The sequence below is a fragment of the Neodiprion lecontei genome, chromosome 4 (assembly GCF_021901455.1).
Source record: "Neodiprion lecontei isolate iyNeoLeco1 chromosome 4, iyNeoLeco1.1, whole genome shotgun sequence".
NCBI lineage: Eukaryota > Metazoa > Arthropoda > Insecta > Hymenoptera > Diprionidae > Neodiprion > Neodiprion lecontei.
The window spans coordinates 33,464,844-33,483,947 of NC_060263.1; the positions used below are offsets into that span (position 1 = coordinate 33,464,844).

The 19,104-nt window shown below is 37.8% G+C and overlaps 2 protein-coding genes across 3 annotated transcripts; one reads left to right on the top strand and one right to left on the bottom strand.

Annotated features, from left to right (window-relative positions):
- Positions 1–61: 61 nt before the first annotated feature.
- LOC107224343 (WASH complex subunit 2C) lies at positions 62–18,785 on the bottom strand. Of its 2 annotated transcripts, none has more exons than XM_046738444.1 (13): positions 18,570–18,785; positions 18,144–18,278; positions 17,610–17,798; positions 17,316–17,467; positions 16,877–17,231; positions 16,612–16,735; positions 16,284–16,469; positions 15,836–16,135; positions 15,488–15,558; positions 14,871–15,157; positions 3,113–4,812; positions 2,900–3,015; positions 62–2,657 (listed from the first exon to the last, which is right to left on the bottom strand). In XM_046738444.1, exons 1-13 carry the CDS (start codon positions 18,570–18,572, stop codon positions 912–914), a joined length of 5,364 nt encoding a protein of 1,787 aa, XP_046594400.1. In that variant the 5' UTR covers positions 18,573–18,785; the 3' UTR covers positions 62–911. The 2 variants fall into 2 exon arrangements, with proteins under 2 accessions (XP_046594400.1, XP_046594399.1); XM_046738443.1 differs by having other exon boundaries at positions 15,488–15,570.
- LOC107224344 lies at positions 8,465–11,253 on the top strand. The gene is made up of 3 exons (XM_015664357.2): positions 8,465–8,602; positions 10,657–10,765; positions 10,996–11,253. The coding sequence occupies exons 1-3, from the start codon at positions 8,533–8,535 to the stop codon at positions 11,123–11,125; spliced, it is 309 nt and encodes a 102-aa protein (XP_015519843.2). The 5' UTR covers positions 8,465–8,532; the 3' UTR covers positions 11,126–11,253.
- Positions 18,786–19,104: the final 319 nt, after the last annotated feature.

Below are 19,104 nucleotides of genomic sequence, written 5' to 3' on the forward strand. Positions count from 1 at the left end.
AAACTTATATTGCAAATTTTTTTTACGTATTTTATTATTCATTGTTTTGAACCAGTATGTATTTAAATTTATAAAACATCCGCAATTTTTATTTGTTTTTTTTCTCCTTCTTCTTACATTATTTGTATTTATTTATCTTTGCCTATAACTATATTTTCGTCCTCTTCTCGCGTAGTGTATCTATTAGGAGCATTATCTGACAGCACTTTAAGGCAATACGTACATTAAAAACAATTATATATATGTATACTATGAACATCGTGCGCTATTTATTGGTTGAGAACTTGGAACCAACCGGGTATATTGCGGCCTCTCTAAATACTTTCTCACCCAATAAAAACGTTCAAATAATTTATAATGGTTGTATTATCAAGCACTGCAAGCCCTAAGATGGACCGCAATCAAACTTTTTAAATAAAAGGAAATTACAAATATACACAACGGGGTTAAAGAAAAGTAAATTTAACTGTAGGTACAGATAAAATGATTACAGGAGATACTTACAGATTGTTAAAGCTTTCAAAATAGATCGCAACTTGGGTATGAGTGTTGGGTATTTGATCGGTACATATTTACAATAGATTTATATGTATAGTTTTAAAAGCCTCGTTCTGACATTTAGTGATTTTGTCATAAGATAGAAAATGATTCAGAATAATCACTCCGCCTAGAATTGCTTGATGAGCAATTGATAACTGTGTACAAAATCGTGTTAAGCGGATTCAATTAATTCATTGGATAATCCAGGAATCGGTTGTAGCCGCGAAGAATAAAACAGACTTCATAAATTTATCACTTTTAAAGGAATGCAATTTTGAAACGTAATATATAAATAATAATTCACGAATAACGAAAGCGAGTGCAAAAACGAAATGTTACGCGTTTCATGAAACGTTTTACATACGCAGTGATTAATCTTTTTGCAGTATACTTAACGGATCCTCGACAATTTGTTCGGCAGTTTTTCTCAAATCCCTGGTACCTGTTCTTTTAATCGCTCCACGCTTTTCAGCCGACTCCGATCGACTGACGTATGAGGTCGTCGATTTCCCGAATATATCTTCGCCTCCCTCATTATCGTCGTCGTCGAACAGCCCCGAAGACGTCGTTGGTTTTTTAATCACAGACTTTTTTGCAGCAAACATGTCCTCGTCGCCACTTGACTGATCGCCGAAAATATCCTTCACGATCTTTTTACCGGTGGGAATCCCCTCTACAGGCTTCGTATTAATACCGGCGGTGAATATTTCGGCACTGTCGTCATCGGAAAATATACCGGAGGTAGTACCTCCTTTTTTTGTTTCAGGCCTTACTTTTGCCCCTGTAGTTTTTTGGCTTCCCGATGTGTTTTCCTTGCCGATCTCGCCGAATATTGATTGACTCTTCGAGGAGGATTCTGTCTTGGTGATGTTTTCTTCCGTAGTAACAGTCCGCGATGATGTTGCGCTCGCCTTGTTGGTCAACTTTTTCGTAGCACCGCCAAAAAGATCATCGTCCTGGTTATCGTCGTCGGCAAAAAGATCGATCTTCGATTCCTGGTGGGGTTTTCTAACAGATTTTGGTAGTGCCGTGGTAAAAAAGTCCGTCTCCGAATCCTCGGCGAATATATCGAGACTCTGTTTTTTTGCGGTTGACGTGGTTGTTTTGCTTTTATCAGTTACTCTCAATTTGCCATGTTCCGGTTTCTTCGAGGAACAGTTCGAGAACAATCCATCGTCGTCGTCGTCGAATAACAGATTCTTACCCTTTTCGGGCGACGGAGTTTTCGTTACAAATGGAAATAAATTGCTCGGATCCTTAAGAGGATCGTGGTTACCGTCACGAAGTGGATCGGTTAATTGCTCTTTCTTTTCATCCCGTTTACTAATCTCGCGAGATTCCGCCTTGCTTTCGATCCCCGAATCTTGTTGTTCTTGAGATTTATCCCGTAAGTTCGCTTTACCAGACAACTCTTCATCTCTGATTGATGTATTTTTATCTGCACGTACCTCTTTGCCTGTGATCGGTGTCTCCCACTTCTTAACATCTTCCTTTTTTGTATCGATACAAGACGATTCTGTAGTAACGACTTGATTTGACGACGATTCGAACTGATCGCTGAACACGGTCGTCTCTCCCTCCTGGCTATGCGTCCGGTTCTCACTTTTAGAGGTTTCGTATTTGGCCGTCTTTTGAACTTTAACGAAGGACTCGACGGGGGAAAGAATCGGGGCCCTGCCAAAAAGGTTGTCCTCTTTCGGCGGATCCTCGGGCAGATCCGGAGGTACGTCGAAGAGGTCTTCCTCGTCCGTAGAAGGCGAAAGAAGCGTGTTCTTGTTCATACTCAACGTGCTCTCTTTGCTGAAGCTGATCTCCGAGCGATCGTCGAGAAACGTGGATGAGCTTGATTCGGTCACTCTGACACTGACATTTTCGCTCATGCCCCTAGAAATGATCAACCTGTCGTTATTCGAATTAACGATATTTTCAAAGTTCGCCGAGTTTTCCGTCATGGACGGATTATTGTTTTCACTGTTAGAAGACAAGTTTCGATTTGTTTCGGAGTTGTTATCAATTGCAAAGTCCACGCTGTCGAAATCGATGCCACTTTTACGAAGAGCATTCTGACGCGCGTGCCTACTTTGAGGTCGTCGTTTCGTCTGGATCCGGACTCGACTCTGCAACAGACATTTGTCATGATTATTAATGATAAAAAAACGCTACAATATAGGCTGGATCTGGGGTATCAAGTTATCATTCAAAACAAATTAGCGTACAAAATTTTAGGCATTTCGGAGGAAAAATCAAGAAACCCATTTTACTTCTATAAGAGTATCAATGGAAATCATATCTGTTACGTTTACTGAGACGTGTTTCCGACTATGGTCAAGTATTCTAAAAGTACCTCGTTCAAACTTACCTTTGACGCAGCGACGCTCAGTGTTTCGACTTGGACTGGTTGATCAAAGCTGATGGCTGGCTCGATTTCCTTTTGGTCGGTGGGTAAAAGGAGTGCAACAGGTTTGGACGGTTCGTCTACAATTAGAAAAAAGATTCGTCGATCAGTCGCGACAAATTGTAGAGTGTGTCAAATTGCTTGCACATTATTCTGCGTTGAGGAATTTTCGCTTACCTGCAGGCAGTGTAGGTGTAGGATTGTGCCTTGACGTGCTCGAGCAGCTGCCATCCGCGGTGTCCTTGTCCGATTCCTCTTCTACTCTGTCTTCGTTCTTTCTCCAAGCTGGGGGTGAGTCGGTCGGGGACAAGATTTTCAGATCGCTCATTCGCCCCATTAAATTCTTTATTTTTCCCGAAACAACCCGGCGCTGAACGGTGTTCGGTTTTTCGCCCGATCGTATTTCCAGTGTCTTCGGAGGTTCCCGTTTTTCCTCAATGGAGGAAATTTCTTCCGATTTGAAGGACGTCGAGGACGTTGCTTGTTCGGTGTAAATATTATCAGACTTGGAGGTTGTCGACGACCTTTCTTCCTCCGAAGAGGAAACTCTTGTTTCGGATTCGAAACTTTTCACCCAAGATCCCTCCGTCACAGTTTTCGTTTCCTCGATGATTTCCGATCTGATTTCCGCCGATTTCGACGCGGCAACGTCTGATCTTTGATTCAATTTTTTCAACACCGCCGGTTTCTTCGCGATTTCCGGCTTCGCGTCCGCTTCGAGAAGCTTCGACTTTTGAACTGTTTTAATTTCGTTCAATATCTTTGTAGCGAGATTCTTGGATTTATTCTTCGAGGAAATACTATCCCCATCGTGTTTACTCAGCGTGGAATGTTCTTCTTCTGTATTTATCGTCCTTTCAACGTTACCTCCAGCGACTGTCGCTTCGCTTCCGCTCTTCGACTCCACATCCGTTTTCTCTACGGTCTTCGCCAGGTCCAGCTTAGCCGCCAATTGTTCCATTACTTTGGATTTAATCTGGCCTCCGATATTCGCCCCCGATTTAACCACCGTCTCCGACGAGGCCTCAGTTTTCTTCACGGATGAAGCTTTCGAGTCACCCTGATCAAATTTACTTGTAGTTTTCGACGGTGCAGCGAACAGATCTTCCGCACCATCGTCAAACAAACTCGGTGCCATTTTCCTCTGACTCTCCGATATTTTCTTACCAAAATTAGGAGCGAACAAATCGTCGTCATCCAGATCATCGAATATACTACCAATGTTCGCGGCTGGCGCGGTCTGCGGAGTCTCTTTGTTGGTACTCTGTTTCCCAACGCTGCTGCTGAAGCTCTTCTGCTGTACAACGGTACTGCTACTGACTTGTTCCGTTTTTTCTTCATCCTTTCTCGAGCTGACAGATACTTCCTCGACAACCTTCGAAGCGAATAAATTCGCATTCGCCGAGACTTTGCCGCCGAAAATGTCACCCCCGAGCTCGTCCGCGGTTTCCTTCTCATCGTCGTCGAACAAGCCTCGATTTTTAAAGATATTGAATTTGTCGGAAGGTCGCGACGTCGTCGTTGTTGTGAGAAGATCGGCGCTTTTTTGTGAGCGGGATCCAGAGCTGGTGTTGGAGAAGAGGTCGTCGTCGGAATCAAAGTCATCGAACAACGAGGCCACCTTCGATTTTCTCTCGGTCTTTGACCCGGCTTCCGGCAGCGGTGGAGGGCCGAAGATCTCGTCGGTTTCAAGAAAAATGTCGGAGCTCTGAACTTCCGCTGAGTCGGGTGCTTCCTCGATTCGGGCATTGTTCAATGAATTCTCATTATCACGGCTGAGCGTTTTAGCCGCGAAAAGACTGTCGCTAGCAATCCTTTCTCGATACATGTCTCCGGTCTTATTCCAAGTAGACGTCATCGCCGGCTGGAAGTTAGGGCTGAAAGCATTCCAGACATTACGGTATTAGATAGCAAGTTGCTGCATAAATTCGATTATGTTTGAGGAATAAATACCTTGATTAAAAGAATTGTCTAAGCTGAAGAAATTTAATAGGGATATGGTATGTGTTTTATTGTTTATTGGAATCCCGAAATACAGCTTTGTAAATCGAATGGGATTTATATTCTGATATCGCGAGGAAGGCACGTGTAGGTGAGTAAAAAGTAAAAAAGTAGTGCTAATATACCGCGTCTTGTCATTCTAACGACTTGGCAATCACTTTATGTACGTACCTAATTCGTACGGGTGCCAAAAGATTTAGGAAACAAACGCGATGTACTTCAGATCTGGCTGTGGCGTCAGTGACCGGCACCGCGTACAGTAATAAGAGAATTAAAAAAAACCTAAATCTAGGTCAGAGGTGGGTATCTTATATACTTCAGATTTCTCGAGCAGCGGGTCTTTTCTAATTATACGTATCGAATTATCTAGAATACCGATTTTCTCTTGAATGCAGAAATTGTACTTTACAACAGATTATCGATTGGAAAGAAAAGGCACTGAATTTCTTGCAGTAGGCGTCTATGAATTGACTTACCAATCCAGGCATTCTGTTATATTATTAAACCTCATCTTTGCTGATACGGTGTGCATGAAGAGTATAATGGAGATTAAATGTTGGAAAATAAATCGGTAAGTGACACATGTTGCACCATGAGACGGAAGGTGAGAGTATATTTCTAATTGATCAGCGAAGTCTTTTCATTATTTTCGTGACTCACGTGGTCGTGATCCATTCAACAATATCCCCGAAATGGATATTATTATTCACAATTGCGTAGGTTTATACAACAAGGAGAATTTTAAACCTAAATAGGTATATCTTATACGTACGTATAATGATTTTTGAGACATCCCAACTTTACAAGAACTGAAAGAGAACTAAAACTAGCGGTTCCGTCCGCTGAATTAGCAAAGGAAATGTCTAAAGCCAAACTAACCAGAGCGCAGCGAAAACGTCTCTTGATAGACCAGACTAGAAGAAGGATGTAAAAGTCGGACAGCTGCGCTTGGTGATCAGAGACGTGTCGTACGCAGGTGTGATACCTTCCTCGTATCCTCGATTTTCGGCCACTTTCGCAGTTACCGATGCACCGTGCAATTTTGCGATGCAAATACGAGATACTGATTATTGATGTCCTTCGGACAAGGAGAAAAGTAAATCAAAATAAGATCGAAGCTAGGTGAAATGAACTGCGTAAAAGTTCGCGTGCAGTCGTTTTCGCCTGGTGAGCAGTCGGAAAGTAACTGAGAGCATTTTGAGAAATTCTGCGAAACGGCAGACGTCAGGTGTGGAGGTTTTCCTATCGTCACTACAGATCGAGCTTGCACAATCGTCTCCGCAAAACCGCTGGCCAACTGCCAACACGTGTACGCTACAGATATATACAGAGGACAACGACCAGACCGCTATCGCATACAGATTCGTAGAGCCGCAACCGGGGGATCGAATCAGATTTTTTAAACATGCCTTTTATTTATACCGACGATCTGATTTTCTGCAGACAACCTGGCGAGCCCCGCGGAATTATTGCGCTTTCTAGAAATTTACGAAAATCGTTTCCGTTTAAGACAATGTTTATAGAAACTCAGCTCAGATGTGTGATCCGGATATTGTACACACTTCTCTGCGTGAATAGATATTTTTCTGCAATTTTTTCCGCAACATCGCATGATGACGCAAATACTGCGCAGTAACGATAAGTATTAATTACATTGTGGCTGTAATCAACGTTAAGTAAGTGGCTATAATTGAACTTAGCGTTGTGTCGGTCAGTATAATTGATGAGTGAAAAATGTTTCAGAGACCTGTGGAATTCTTGCACGATAGTGTGGCTTTTGGTGATTGAAAATCGGGCCTACCTCAATTATTAATGTTGTCGTCAATTTAAAAATTTGTCGTATTGGTAAATCTTGGTGAACGGTCAATGAAAGTAAACGTGTATCTTCGATAACGTTTCGGCCCGGATAAGGGCCGTCCTCAGAACGATCAATTTTTTATTTGACTGTCAAGAACATAAATTTTCTCAGTAAGACACAAACTTCTATGGATATAATAATACTGAAAGTCATAATCTATTGTAGTTTAGAGCGAACATATCGTATATCTGTTATGATTAAAAAGATTATCGAAATTAAGGAGTAATTTACATTTCACAAGAAGGGGGATGAAGACACTGGTCACAATCATAAAATACAAAATGGAGAGCGATGGTTCTTCAATTGGATGACAATAGACATTGGCGTCTTCTCCAATTGTTATTATATCCATAGAAGTTTATGGCTTACTGAGAAAATTTATGTTCTTGACAGTCAAATAAAAAATTGATCGTTCTGAGGAGGGCCCCTATCCGGGCCGAAACGTTAACGAAAATACACGTTTACTTTCATTGGCCGTTCACCAAGATTTACCAATACATTACATACGAGGTCGAGAATATCAATCCTTCGTAAAAATTTATCGTCTGTGGGACAATAATTCCCAGATTCTCTTCCTTCTTTCGTCAATTTCATATGCGATAAATTTCTCTCGTGGAAAAAATACTTGGATTGTTGAAAAGATACGAACTAATTCACGATATCAGTAAATGGTTACGACAGGGTTTACCGAATGTTACTTAATATATACACGGACCAACGTCAATCGTATGTTGACCAATAATTGGAATTCACCAAACATTACACAACACAGAGGATAATGAGACAAATAATAAGATCGTGTAAAGTATTCAAATAAAAGGCAGCATAGTTTTCGTATACCACCAAAGCGAATGGAAGTCGCTCGACTCGAATATTTATAATTATTGTTTTGTATTGAAGATATGTATTATACGATATATATTATATATTATGCATAATAAAAATGATCTACTTCTTTCGCTGAGAAGCGGAAAAAGTTATTCGAGGAAAAAGAAACACTAATTTGAAAGATTCTGCATTAAGTTTTTTTTTTTTTTTTTCATGTTACAAATAACGTAGCCGAATTGAAAAGTCTGCAGACAGGTGGCTTAAAATCGTTTTCAAACAATCTACGTTTAGGAAAAAATGTTGGTGTTGCCTTTCGATTGGCAGCTTCATGACGATGTCATTTCTCTTGACCATTATTTTCAGATTTCCTGCCATTACATAGAATGATAAGTTGAAATAACCGATAGATAATTATCGCTGATAGGCTAATAGAGTCTGACATGAGTTTAAAATGTTTGAATTGCCGGGAACTGGTGATCATTAAATAAATTCTATTCCAAGATATTATAGCCCCATAGATATCGTCTAATTCATAATCATTTTTAACACCATTATCCACATCTCTGCTGCGAGTATTATTTAATAGTATCAGATAAATATTAAAATATTAAACGTCAAGCGAAGATTGTATCATTTTATTTCAAGATTTATGGCGGTCTTGTCAACAGATTGAAATTATGTACAGCTCTGCGTGGGGGCGCTTTGCCAGTTATAATTACGACAATATCGTTATCTATTCAATACACTCATGCGTTTGAAAGTAGAAAAAAAAAAACAATATTAATGCGACATTTGTGTATATAAGAGCAGAGGAAACTTTTATGAGACACGAGACATCTGGATAATTTGGAGGGCGAACGTTTCAGATTCTCTATAAAAAAGTTACTTCTTCATCGTCAAGATCACCACTATGAAGATCCTGCAATCTGCAACTGTGATTTTTGTCTTACTGCAAATCCTCCTAACTATTTCGGCATTAAGTGAGTCTATTTTAGAAATATCACGTGATACTGTATATATATGTATATACAATTTAAGATTTTAATATTAACATTAAGGGGTGGCTCATCGCACTTTTCGATTTTCCATAAGAATAACATAGGATAAATGTTGTTTGCTTCTTCTAGTTTTTATAACTAACTAACGAAGCGTCTCACAAAAAATCGAAGGTCATATTTTTGTAGGAAATTGAATGATCTACAAAAAAGGCCTCTTGTCAAAATTTCGTAAAACTAACTGTGTCAAAGTTACAGCCTGTCAAAAGTTGAGTTACCTATAATTTGACCTTTTTTGAATATTACAGCGTAGCTACCGGTCTCATAAAAAAAAGTGTGCACGCGTTTTTTTGTGAGGCGTACATTTTACTTTAAATATATGATAACTAATAATTAATTTTTGCAACAATGGAAAAAAATATCAATATTACTCAAATTTTTCAAATTTCCTCTGAAATTTATTGGTTAATTTTTTTGAAAAAAAAATAATTAAATAAACTTATTATTTCAACACGTTAAATTTGTATTCGATAATTATTGTTCGAATACATGTCTCGAAAATGTCTCAATTATAATTCCAAATTATAATTAAGTAATCTTTTTTATTTATTAAACTGTTGATAGATGTGATTGCTTTTATAGACTCTGTCATTAGTACCATTAGTTGCAAAAATTAATTATTAGTTATTATCTATTTAAAGTAAAATGTACGCTTCACAAAAAAACGCATGCACACTTTTTTATGAGACCGGTAGCTACGCTGTAATATTCAAAAAAAGGTCAAATTATAGGTAACTCAACTTTTGACAGGCTGTAACTTTGACACAGTTTGTTTGACGAAATTTTGACAAGAGGCCTTTTTTGTAGATCATTCAATTTCCTACAAAAATATGACTTCAGATTTTTTGTGATACGCTTCGTTAGCTAGTTATAAAAACTAGAAGAAGCAAACAACATTTATCCTATGTTATTCTTATGGAAAATCGAAAAGTGCGATGAGCCACCCCTTAATATTAATATTAAAATCTTAAATTTTAACTGGTGTCTTTGTATACCTAAATGAAACTTTTGAACCTATTTGGAAGGAAAAAAAAAAAAATTTTTTTCTGAATCACCCTACAGGAATACACCCTAAAGATTCAGAAAGCTACGAGATTTTAGTTTCACAAGTAATCAAGTAATACAATCACAGTTCAAAAACAAGTCCTGATGTTAACCAGATTCAAAATTTGGTTTCAATTCTACAAAATCTACATATATTATTATATAATAATTCGAAAGTAGATACATTATCACAGTGATCATTAAACGTGAGGCTCAAAGTCACGGTAAACAAGACTTTCCTCAATAGACAAAAAAATCATTAAATGAGTAAATACTTCCGATGAAAATTGTCAAATCTACTGAGAAGTAAAACTTTCTTACATCAATTTTAATAATTGATGAAGAGGAATGTTTACGTTAAATAAAACAACAAATTCGATAGAGACAACACATTATTTGAAATTCAAAGCGCTGAGCCATGCAGAAGTACTATGTTTTATGTATGACGTATATTACACGTATATACAATTCTCCGGAAATTTAATAGCCTCCTCAAAATATAATAAAATTTTCTGTCATTCTGATATTTTTAAGAATTTGAGAACCTTCAAGTCTCGCAGGTATGTCGATTATTCAACATTTTCTCCTCTCGAAACAAATAAATGTGATTCAAGTCCGCAGCATTGTAGTAACGAAACGACAAATGACGGATAATCTGAAGATAGTGACAAATACTAATGCATAAAAAATCATCACTACAAGCTTATACAAAATGGATATTTGAGCTCATATTAGTGCTTTTACGGTACTAGCGAAAAAAAGTACCTGGTGTTTATTTTATTAATTTCATTTATTTATTAATTAAATTTATTAATAAGTTAATTTTTTCTGGGGTCGCGATTTATACATCACACATTAACATTACGCATTATTAATTGTAAGCTCGATAACTTTTACCTGAAAAATGACGATGAATCATAATGCAATTATTACAGAAAACGTATGCAAGTACAAAAGAAGGCAAATGACACCAGGACAGAGTGTCTCGGACTGCTACACAATTACAACTTGCAACAAGGGGGGCGTTTTATCGCGAAAAGAGGCGTAAGTACAATAATAATTGTAATAATTGTAATAATTATAATAATGATAATAATGATAATAATGATAATAATAATACCTACAGTTCCAAGTTTCATTGTTAAAGCTTTCACGGCCAGGGTTCTTATTCCTAGCACCTCGTGTTACTATATAATTAACCAATCAGGTGTCATATCATCATGAAATTTTTAGGGCGGACGGCGATGCTGATAATGAATTTTTCTCTCCAACAGATGCCCGAGATACATCTGCGCTCACTATTTACGCGGTTACAAACAGTTCGATCACCGTAAGCCCTATCCCGATTGTTGCGGTGGTCCCATTTGCGACGATGTCTTCAAATCTTACTATTACATACCCTGATGGACGAGCGATTGAGTCAAAGATGTTACCCGAAAGTCTGATTAACTTATAGTATGCATACACGTAAATATAAAATCCAATCATGGGCTTTAGTGGATTGCATATATTGTATACACGTATCTATGGATATATATATATAAATAAAAAAGTGATAGGTTTTCGTTATTTCAATTAAATCACCCAATTGCGTTTGAATCCCGTATAAGTGCGTAAAATATCTTTAGTTGTAAACTTCAAGTTGAAATATCTTTGTCGTTTAACTTATTGCTGTACCTGCGAATATAGCTATTCTATCGATTACTCACGGCCGTTTACTGTTTAGATGTAAGCTGTAAACTCCCAACATGAGAATACTTCTAAACGAATGAAAAACGCTTGGTAGATTGCCAGACTATGTGTACTGTATTAGTGCAACCGGAACGATGAACTGCGTTCTCATCGAGTGTAGGATTGAAATACTTGTTACGTCCTGTACGTTTGTTAATCTGCAACGGCTTGTGGATTCGATTATTCATTTTTCGTTGCTTTCTCCGGAGTTTTCATTTTTTCTAAATACCACGAGCTATCTTATCGACTATCCGATAACAGTATGAGCTAACGTTTACACAACAATTCACAGCTGCCCAAAAGCGAGATGTGAGAATCGATGAGACCGCGAGATTTGAACATATCGGCGCTCTAGCCACGCTGACGCCCGTGTGATACATGCTGATTTCTGTACTTTCGTTATCTTACATAAGCGGTATTTATACTGCCACTTAGAGTTGTGATAAAGAAAGCGTGTAAAACAAAAACAAAAAAAAAATGAGTAAGAGTGCATTATTGGCAACAAATTACGAGACCCACTGCAAATAAAGAAGTTATATGAAGTGTTTTTATTGGAAAAGTGTAACCAATTACGTGATATCACATTTTTTTTCACTTTAGCTAATATTGATGAAGAAATAAAGAATGAATTTCGATCCGCGTAAATGAGGCAAAAAATCCAGTTTTTATGCTAATATCACAACTGATCGCTGTATACACACCAAATACTTCATTGGAAATTTATGTCCAGTTTGCACAATTAAAAGGTCTTTCTCGGAATGTCGGTGAAAATAATTTTGAATTACTTGAAACATCGCACTTGCTGAGGAAAAAGTTTCGAAGCAAGAATCTGTAATGTAGGTTTGGCTAAAAAATAAATCTGGATTCGCATTTCCTAAAATTTTGCGCGATTTCGTAGACAAACGTAGGTATAATACACAGATAACAGGTCGTTATTGTACGGATCATGATTAGTCTTGGCAAACGATCCACTACGAACGAAGAGAAAAGTAACTCAAGGTGAGTTTATACGAGAGGTGTAAACAAACCTATGGATGCTGCTTTGAAGTGAAGTAAAGTATTTTACGGCTGCTTCGATCGCGCAGTTCATCATCATCTGTTCCCTCGTTTTAAATACTCCCGTCTCCTTTCACCGCACATAATCCTACTACCTTTGAAAATTTTCGACAGCACAATCTATCGATCTTCAACTACTACGAAGCGCCTCACTATAAACTTTAAAAATATTGCGTACAGAATAAGGTGTACAGAATTATGCTCGCATATCTATGACAGAAGAGCACTGGATCGACTACTGCCAGTATTTTGCGATTAAGTCATTTAAGGGACCAATCTCACTCCGAAGCTCCTCACGGCCCGTCCCACACGCCAGTCTTCGATCGACCTTGTGCAAGTCTTCCTTGTATAATACGAGCGTCGTTTCGGGCTCACGCGATATTCTATACGAGTATTCACGACGTAGCTGCGGATGTATTCTGGCGAAAGTGTATACGACATGGAATCCCATGAGTAATACCTACGACCGATGGCTATAGAGCACGATCAATCGAACCGTTCGTCTTTTCCGCAGAAGTTAAGATTTGCCACTTACGTCACTTCATGCCTTGGGAAATTCAAACTCACTGGAGTGAAGCTCGAGGTGTTTTTTCTCTACTTAATAGAAACGATCTCGATTGAATCTGCATAGATAGTGAAAAAATTACTTTCTTTGTTGCCGATTGAAAATAATATAAAATAAAACTGACCGTCCCTTGAACACAGCAAATCGCGACGAAGACTGTTGAACTGATGAAAAACAGTGACTTGGAATACGGGGAGCGTATTCGAAATGATACTAGATTTGTTTCATCGACGTCAGACTCGGAATAGGTGTAAAGGAAAAAAATGGGCCGGACTGGCAACTGCTAACTGCAGAAACCGTTCAGTTTCCAATTTTCCGCGCTTACAGTTGCAGACTTTTTTAATTACCGTAACATTTCGAATATGCACTCGTGGCTCAAACCAATTAACCTACTTGCAAGATCTCTTCGGTAAGCTATTTCTAGACTTGCTTGACTGCACGTTCGACCGATTATAAGTGTTTGCAGAATTCGCAGCCGCGTTCCACAGTGATGCAGCTCTACTTTCTTCGTCGAAATCCTCATTTTCTCCCTGGTGGTAATAGAGATTTTTCCCGTTATAACGCGCTGACTAAAACTTGAAAAAAAAAGATCAGTTAAAATTACCTTGCACATTGAATTTTTTAAATGTTTTCACGAATTTTTAAAACAGAAGTTAGTGTCAGACCTAATTCCGATACATTCCGATATGGTGATTTTACCTTCTGAATGATAACAAACAACTTTAATTAATACAATTCAATACACCTAATCGGAAACTGCGTGCCGCGCGGTTGCGCGCAAAATATCGGTCGAACGGGTATAATTTTAGCTTCAAATACGCGCGCACGAATTCATTGATTACATCAATGTACGGTGCGTTCGGTCACCGAGAATTATACACGACGATCATTTTTACACCGACAGCAATATAATCGCCCAGCACTGTTATTTCGGAATTGACCAGTACCTACGGATGAAATCATTCTCGCTTTTAAATTATCTCACGTCATTGTTTCGCTATGTCAACCACTTTCAATGTTGTTATTCCTACCTGATTCCCAATGACCGCATCATGCGTACTGTCACGCCTGTTTTTGTATGCGAAATAAAGTAGTTTATTGAAACTGCACGGATGTTGCCGCTTGATCCACCGAAACTTGACGCGTATTTGCGTACATGGTTCGTAGCTGGTACTTATAAATAAACTTTATGTGTTTAAATTTTGACATGATTTCGACAATTTTGTTCCAAGGAGACTGTAGAGTCAGGAATAAAGTCGATTCATAACCAAATCTTTTTTTTCTATACAACAATTATCCACACTGCTCAATTACGCAAGTAAACACTCCTGACCTTCTATTATACTTTGTACAGATGTATATAGAATTCTCGTCCAAACGATGACTTTGGGAAAAGTTTGAGCTGCCTTAGATCACTTGCTGATACTTGTCAGTACCATACATTTACATATATCATGCCATGATTACAATTAAATCTAATTGAGAAAGAGAAGTTAAAACAAAAAAGATTGTTCTATTTCATTTTCAAGGACTTAATAATAGCTTACCCATTCATACAAAATACATTATGAGATTTCATTTGCATATTTATAGTATCCCAATAACGCTTCTAAGGATGAATAAACCGATACCTGAGTTATTCATGCTTTATAACACAAATTGAATTCAGAGATAATATACATGCCTGCTAATTATAGTAATCAGAAAATATATCATACTCCGAATTTTTCATAAAATTCACTCAGTGTCTGACAGGCATGTAACATCCTGGTGAATAATAAACCGTGAGTGACCTACCTTATATTCGAGCCTGCCGTAACGTCATCCACACTTGGTGGCTGCAAGGAAATACCGCTGCTTTCACCACTCTGCATGTTGCGAGATATCATCACCGAACTGCCATTACTAGAATCGTTATTTATCACCGAATTAGTGGCATTCCTCGTATTTGTTGCTCTACTTCGTGGAGTTTCAAAATCGGATGATGATTGACTGCTACAGGATTCACTCGACGGTTGCCGACGCAGCTTTCCTGAAGCAAATATATCGATCTGGCCAAGGATAGAAACTCCACCCACTGGTTTCTGCAATAATTAAACAACGGATGATCATTACGACAGAACGATACTGACAGAGAAGTTCAGCATGGCTGTCTGTCAAAGTTAAGCACTTTTTCGATAAAACTTGGATATTTCAGTTTGGTTCGCTACAAACAGAATTACCTTATTTTACTCTGATCATTGTTATTCTGACAAGGAAGAATTGTTACAGCTTATTTTTTTGAATATACATTAATAACGTACAGTAATTGGTTTGGAACACACCAAAAGGGGCTTAATGGGGGAAGCACTGAAAATTCAAGCAAGGTAGAACAGTTCTTGCAATCTAAGAATGCACCTTCAGTGAGATCGTACCTTTTTACTACTGGTGTTGGATGCTTCTGCGGGTGTCGAACCAGTACTCTTGTCTGGAACACTCTTCTTGGCTGCGATCCAATCTGATCAACAGAATTCTAATATTAACTAGGGTTATTTATAGCTTTGCAGTACAGCGAAGTTTGCTGATATTATTCAAGATTTGAATAGAATTTGGAGAAATTTCAAAATATGGGCTTAATTCTAAATAAGCTTGAACAATTCATCAGGATCACAAAATACCGTTTGCGTCTTTTCAGCAGGCAGTGAAATAAAAGAAATCTTCAAGTATTGCTGTTTAATCAGATGCTGATTCTCAAAACTTTTGAACTGTATGATTAATTTTACCGTTGCGATTGCTTTCTCCGCTGAAAATATTTCCCTCATCCTCTGGTTCGTCACCAAATAGTGAATTAACCATGTCGTTCGTTTCAGGCGTACTTGTTGCCATTCCTGTTTTTTCCGTGATCCTACTCACGGACAACAAGTTTTTACTTTTTGGTTTACCTTCTGTGCGAAGGCTGTTGGTTGGTGAATTTTGTTGTTTAAAGAGCTTGCTTGTTGACAGTTTACTCGAAAATAGATTATCCGAATCTTCTGAATCCGCATCACCAAATAGATCGTCTATTGCTGATTTTGGTTTGGTTGCTGGAGGTGGTAATGATGCGATAGGTGGATGAAAATTATTAGAACATAAAAATGAGTCAAGTAAAATGAAGCAGAGAGGCGAATTTTTATCAGCCCTGCAAACTCGATTTGAATCCGAAATATTCCATAATATCGAATACGAACTTACCAACAGCACTGATAGGTGGTGGAACATCAAGCGATGAAGGAATGATGGAGGATTGCAAGGGGTCATTAAGCTTGTTGCCCCACAAAGAGTTGCGGGATTTTTCGGAAAATAACGACGTCGGTTCACTGAATAAATTTTTGGATGGCGCACCAAACAAGTCTTCATCTTCTTGGGTAAAGAGATCATCTGTAACGTGTAAGTGGAACATTTATTATATATTATATTTGCATGCAACGATCTTTTCGTATATCTCGTGATAATACCGTGACAAAAAAACCTGCTTGATTGCTGTTTTGTAATATATCACGAATTTTTGGTAAAGTAGTACCTTCAGGCTGAGTTGTAACAGGTTCGTCAATGACTTGAGCATTTATAGATTTTTGTGGTGGAATAACACTCCCCAACCTTTTAGCTAATTCCTCTGCAAAATTTGGTGCTCCACTGATAGAATTCTATAATCATAAATAACTTTCAAGGAGTTTTGCATCTGATATGCATTATAAGTGTAGTGTGAAAAAATAGTGTTTGTAATAAATTACGACATAAAAACTAAATCTCTGAGTTTAAAAAGTAGGTATTGTAAAATATATTACTTTGGGTACGCTATTGGCAGTCGTGGAGGTTTCATTTTCTGAACCAAATATATCTTGGTTATCATAAGATCCCCTATCATCAATGTTTTGCACTGTATTATTCATCGCATTAAAGTCGTTGGATTCACTAGACGACGAAGACAGTCTCGCTATTCGTGGTTTGTGCATGTTAATTTGTTTCGAAACTACAGCTGTGTCATCGCCTGAATCACTTTCAGATTCACCTTCCTCCTGGCGATCTGAGTCGCTACTGCTAGTCTCCAAGCCGATTTTAGTTGAATTTTTCCATTTTTCAGAGCCAATTATGTAAGGTAGCGGACGATCCTGGTATGGATCCTTTGGTCTCAATATGACGCTGTGAAAAATATAAGTTTCATAGTGAAAATACCAGCATGTCATTGGTGGCAGTATTTTGTATTTTTGAATGCTGTTTTCAAACCTTGGAATTGCAGTCTCTCCTTCATCTTCACTATCGCTAGCAATAACTTCCAATATTTCGTATTTTTCTTCCATTATCGCGATTCCACGCCGTACAGTCTCACCTATGCTTGCTATCAGTTCTGTATCTAGCTGTTCTTTCGTTTTTGGTACCTGATAAAATTTATCAGATTAATAACTGAGGTCAAATCTTTTCATCAGACAGATTTTACTTCTATAGAACAATACACAATTTACAGTAGAAATGAAACAAGAGACAAGTCTAGCAAAAAAAAATTTGGTCTTGCTGACGTACTTCTAGCTGTTGTTCTTTCGGTGGTTCAGCTTCTATTTCATCCTCGTAGACTCTACTCTCGATAAACTGTGTGTTGGCTAGAGCTAGTGATGTGTTGGTTATATTATCTATGAAAATAATTGTTTCGTCAAGCTCTGAACTGAACGAATTTAAGGCTTCCTGCGTCTTGTTAGCTGTTGTCATCAGCTTCTGAAGGAAAGAAACAAAAAAAAAAACACGCACAAGAGTGTTATTTTTTTTAATAAAAATTCATTCTAATAGTGAAAAACCAGACTACAATCATTACCAAAGTGAAGTGTAACAGGGAAATCTTTTGAAACGATAGATATTGAAGTATTGAATTTAAATAAGACCGTTTAATAAAAGCAAAGTAAAAATAAGCGTTTTCGTCCCATAATTAGTTCTGAACACGTATTGCATCTGATTTTTATTTTCCTTTGATTGAAAACAGCTTGATTTTCTATCAGTGTGCCTAATATCTGGCTTTATATTATTATACCAGATCCGAAGTGTTTATTAACTAAAAATTCCTACATCTGAAAATTGTTGCAGATGCTGTAGAAGGCCGGCATCTCCGGCAAGATTCCAGGCAGTTCTTTTTTCTCGCATTTCATCTGTAGTCCATGGATGATCCCATGGTTTCTCAGCTCTCTCCGGTCCAGCAGAGTCCTAAGAAATTATTCAAACAAGTTATAATATTTTCAACTATACCACCACGATTACAGATAGTGAATTTACTGCCTAACAGTATAGTTTGAGAGGTTATTCAGAATAAAATTTAGGGGTCTCCCATCTGAGGTTTAGCTATTGACAGAAGACCCCTAAATTGTCCGCGTGATTGTGATCCTCCCCTTCAATGTCAGCTGATAAAGAGGAACAAAAAAAGTAGGAATATCACTGTAGAGATAAAATTGTAAAGTAAGTGAGTGAAGTTTAAATATTAAAACTAGAGATTTTCACCATTTCTTATCTGGACTGACACCTAAAGTGTCCCGAGTCACTTTTCCGTTGTGCAAATCACATTTAACAGAGAAAATTTGGTTATTAATATCAAGCTGATTCCGTTGACAACTTAGGAGCAACCACTTCTCTTATTATTGCTTACGGTGCAATCGAATTCATTTGTTAATCGAGGTTCGAGCCGCAGTTTTAAAATCGCAAGTCGCAACTTTAGGCGTAGAGATTTGGTTTACAGAATTACCAGCTTGGTGGTTTTGAAAAGTTATTCGTAGGAAGAGATGCCTGTTTGGCGGGAAATATAATGATTCGAAGGAATGTTGGCATATTTGGTAAAAAATTTTGCAATTTAAAGCTAATGTGGTGGTAATGTTTCATGTTTTTAGTGGGAAATTTGGCGTTTTTATTGATTTAGTATTTTGGCAGTAAATTATGGGTTGATTATTACTAAAAATATCGGATGTACGCAATACAAATCAAATAATCGATTCTTATCTCGATTCCGTAATCGATTAAAGAACGCCAAAGAGTCTGGTCA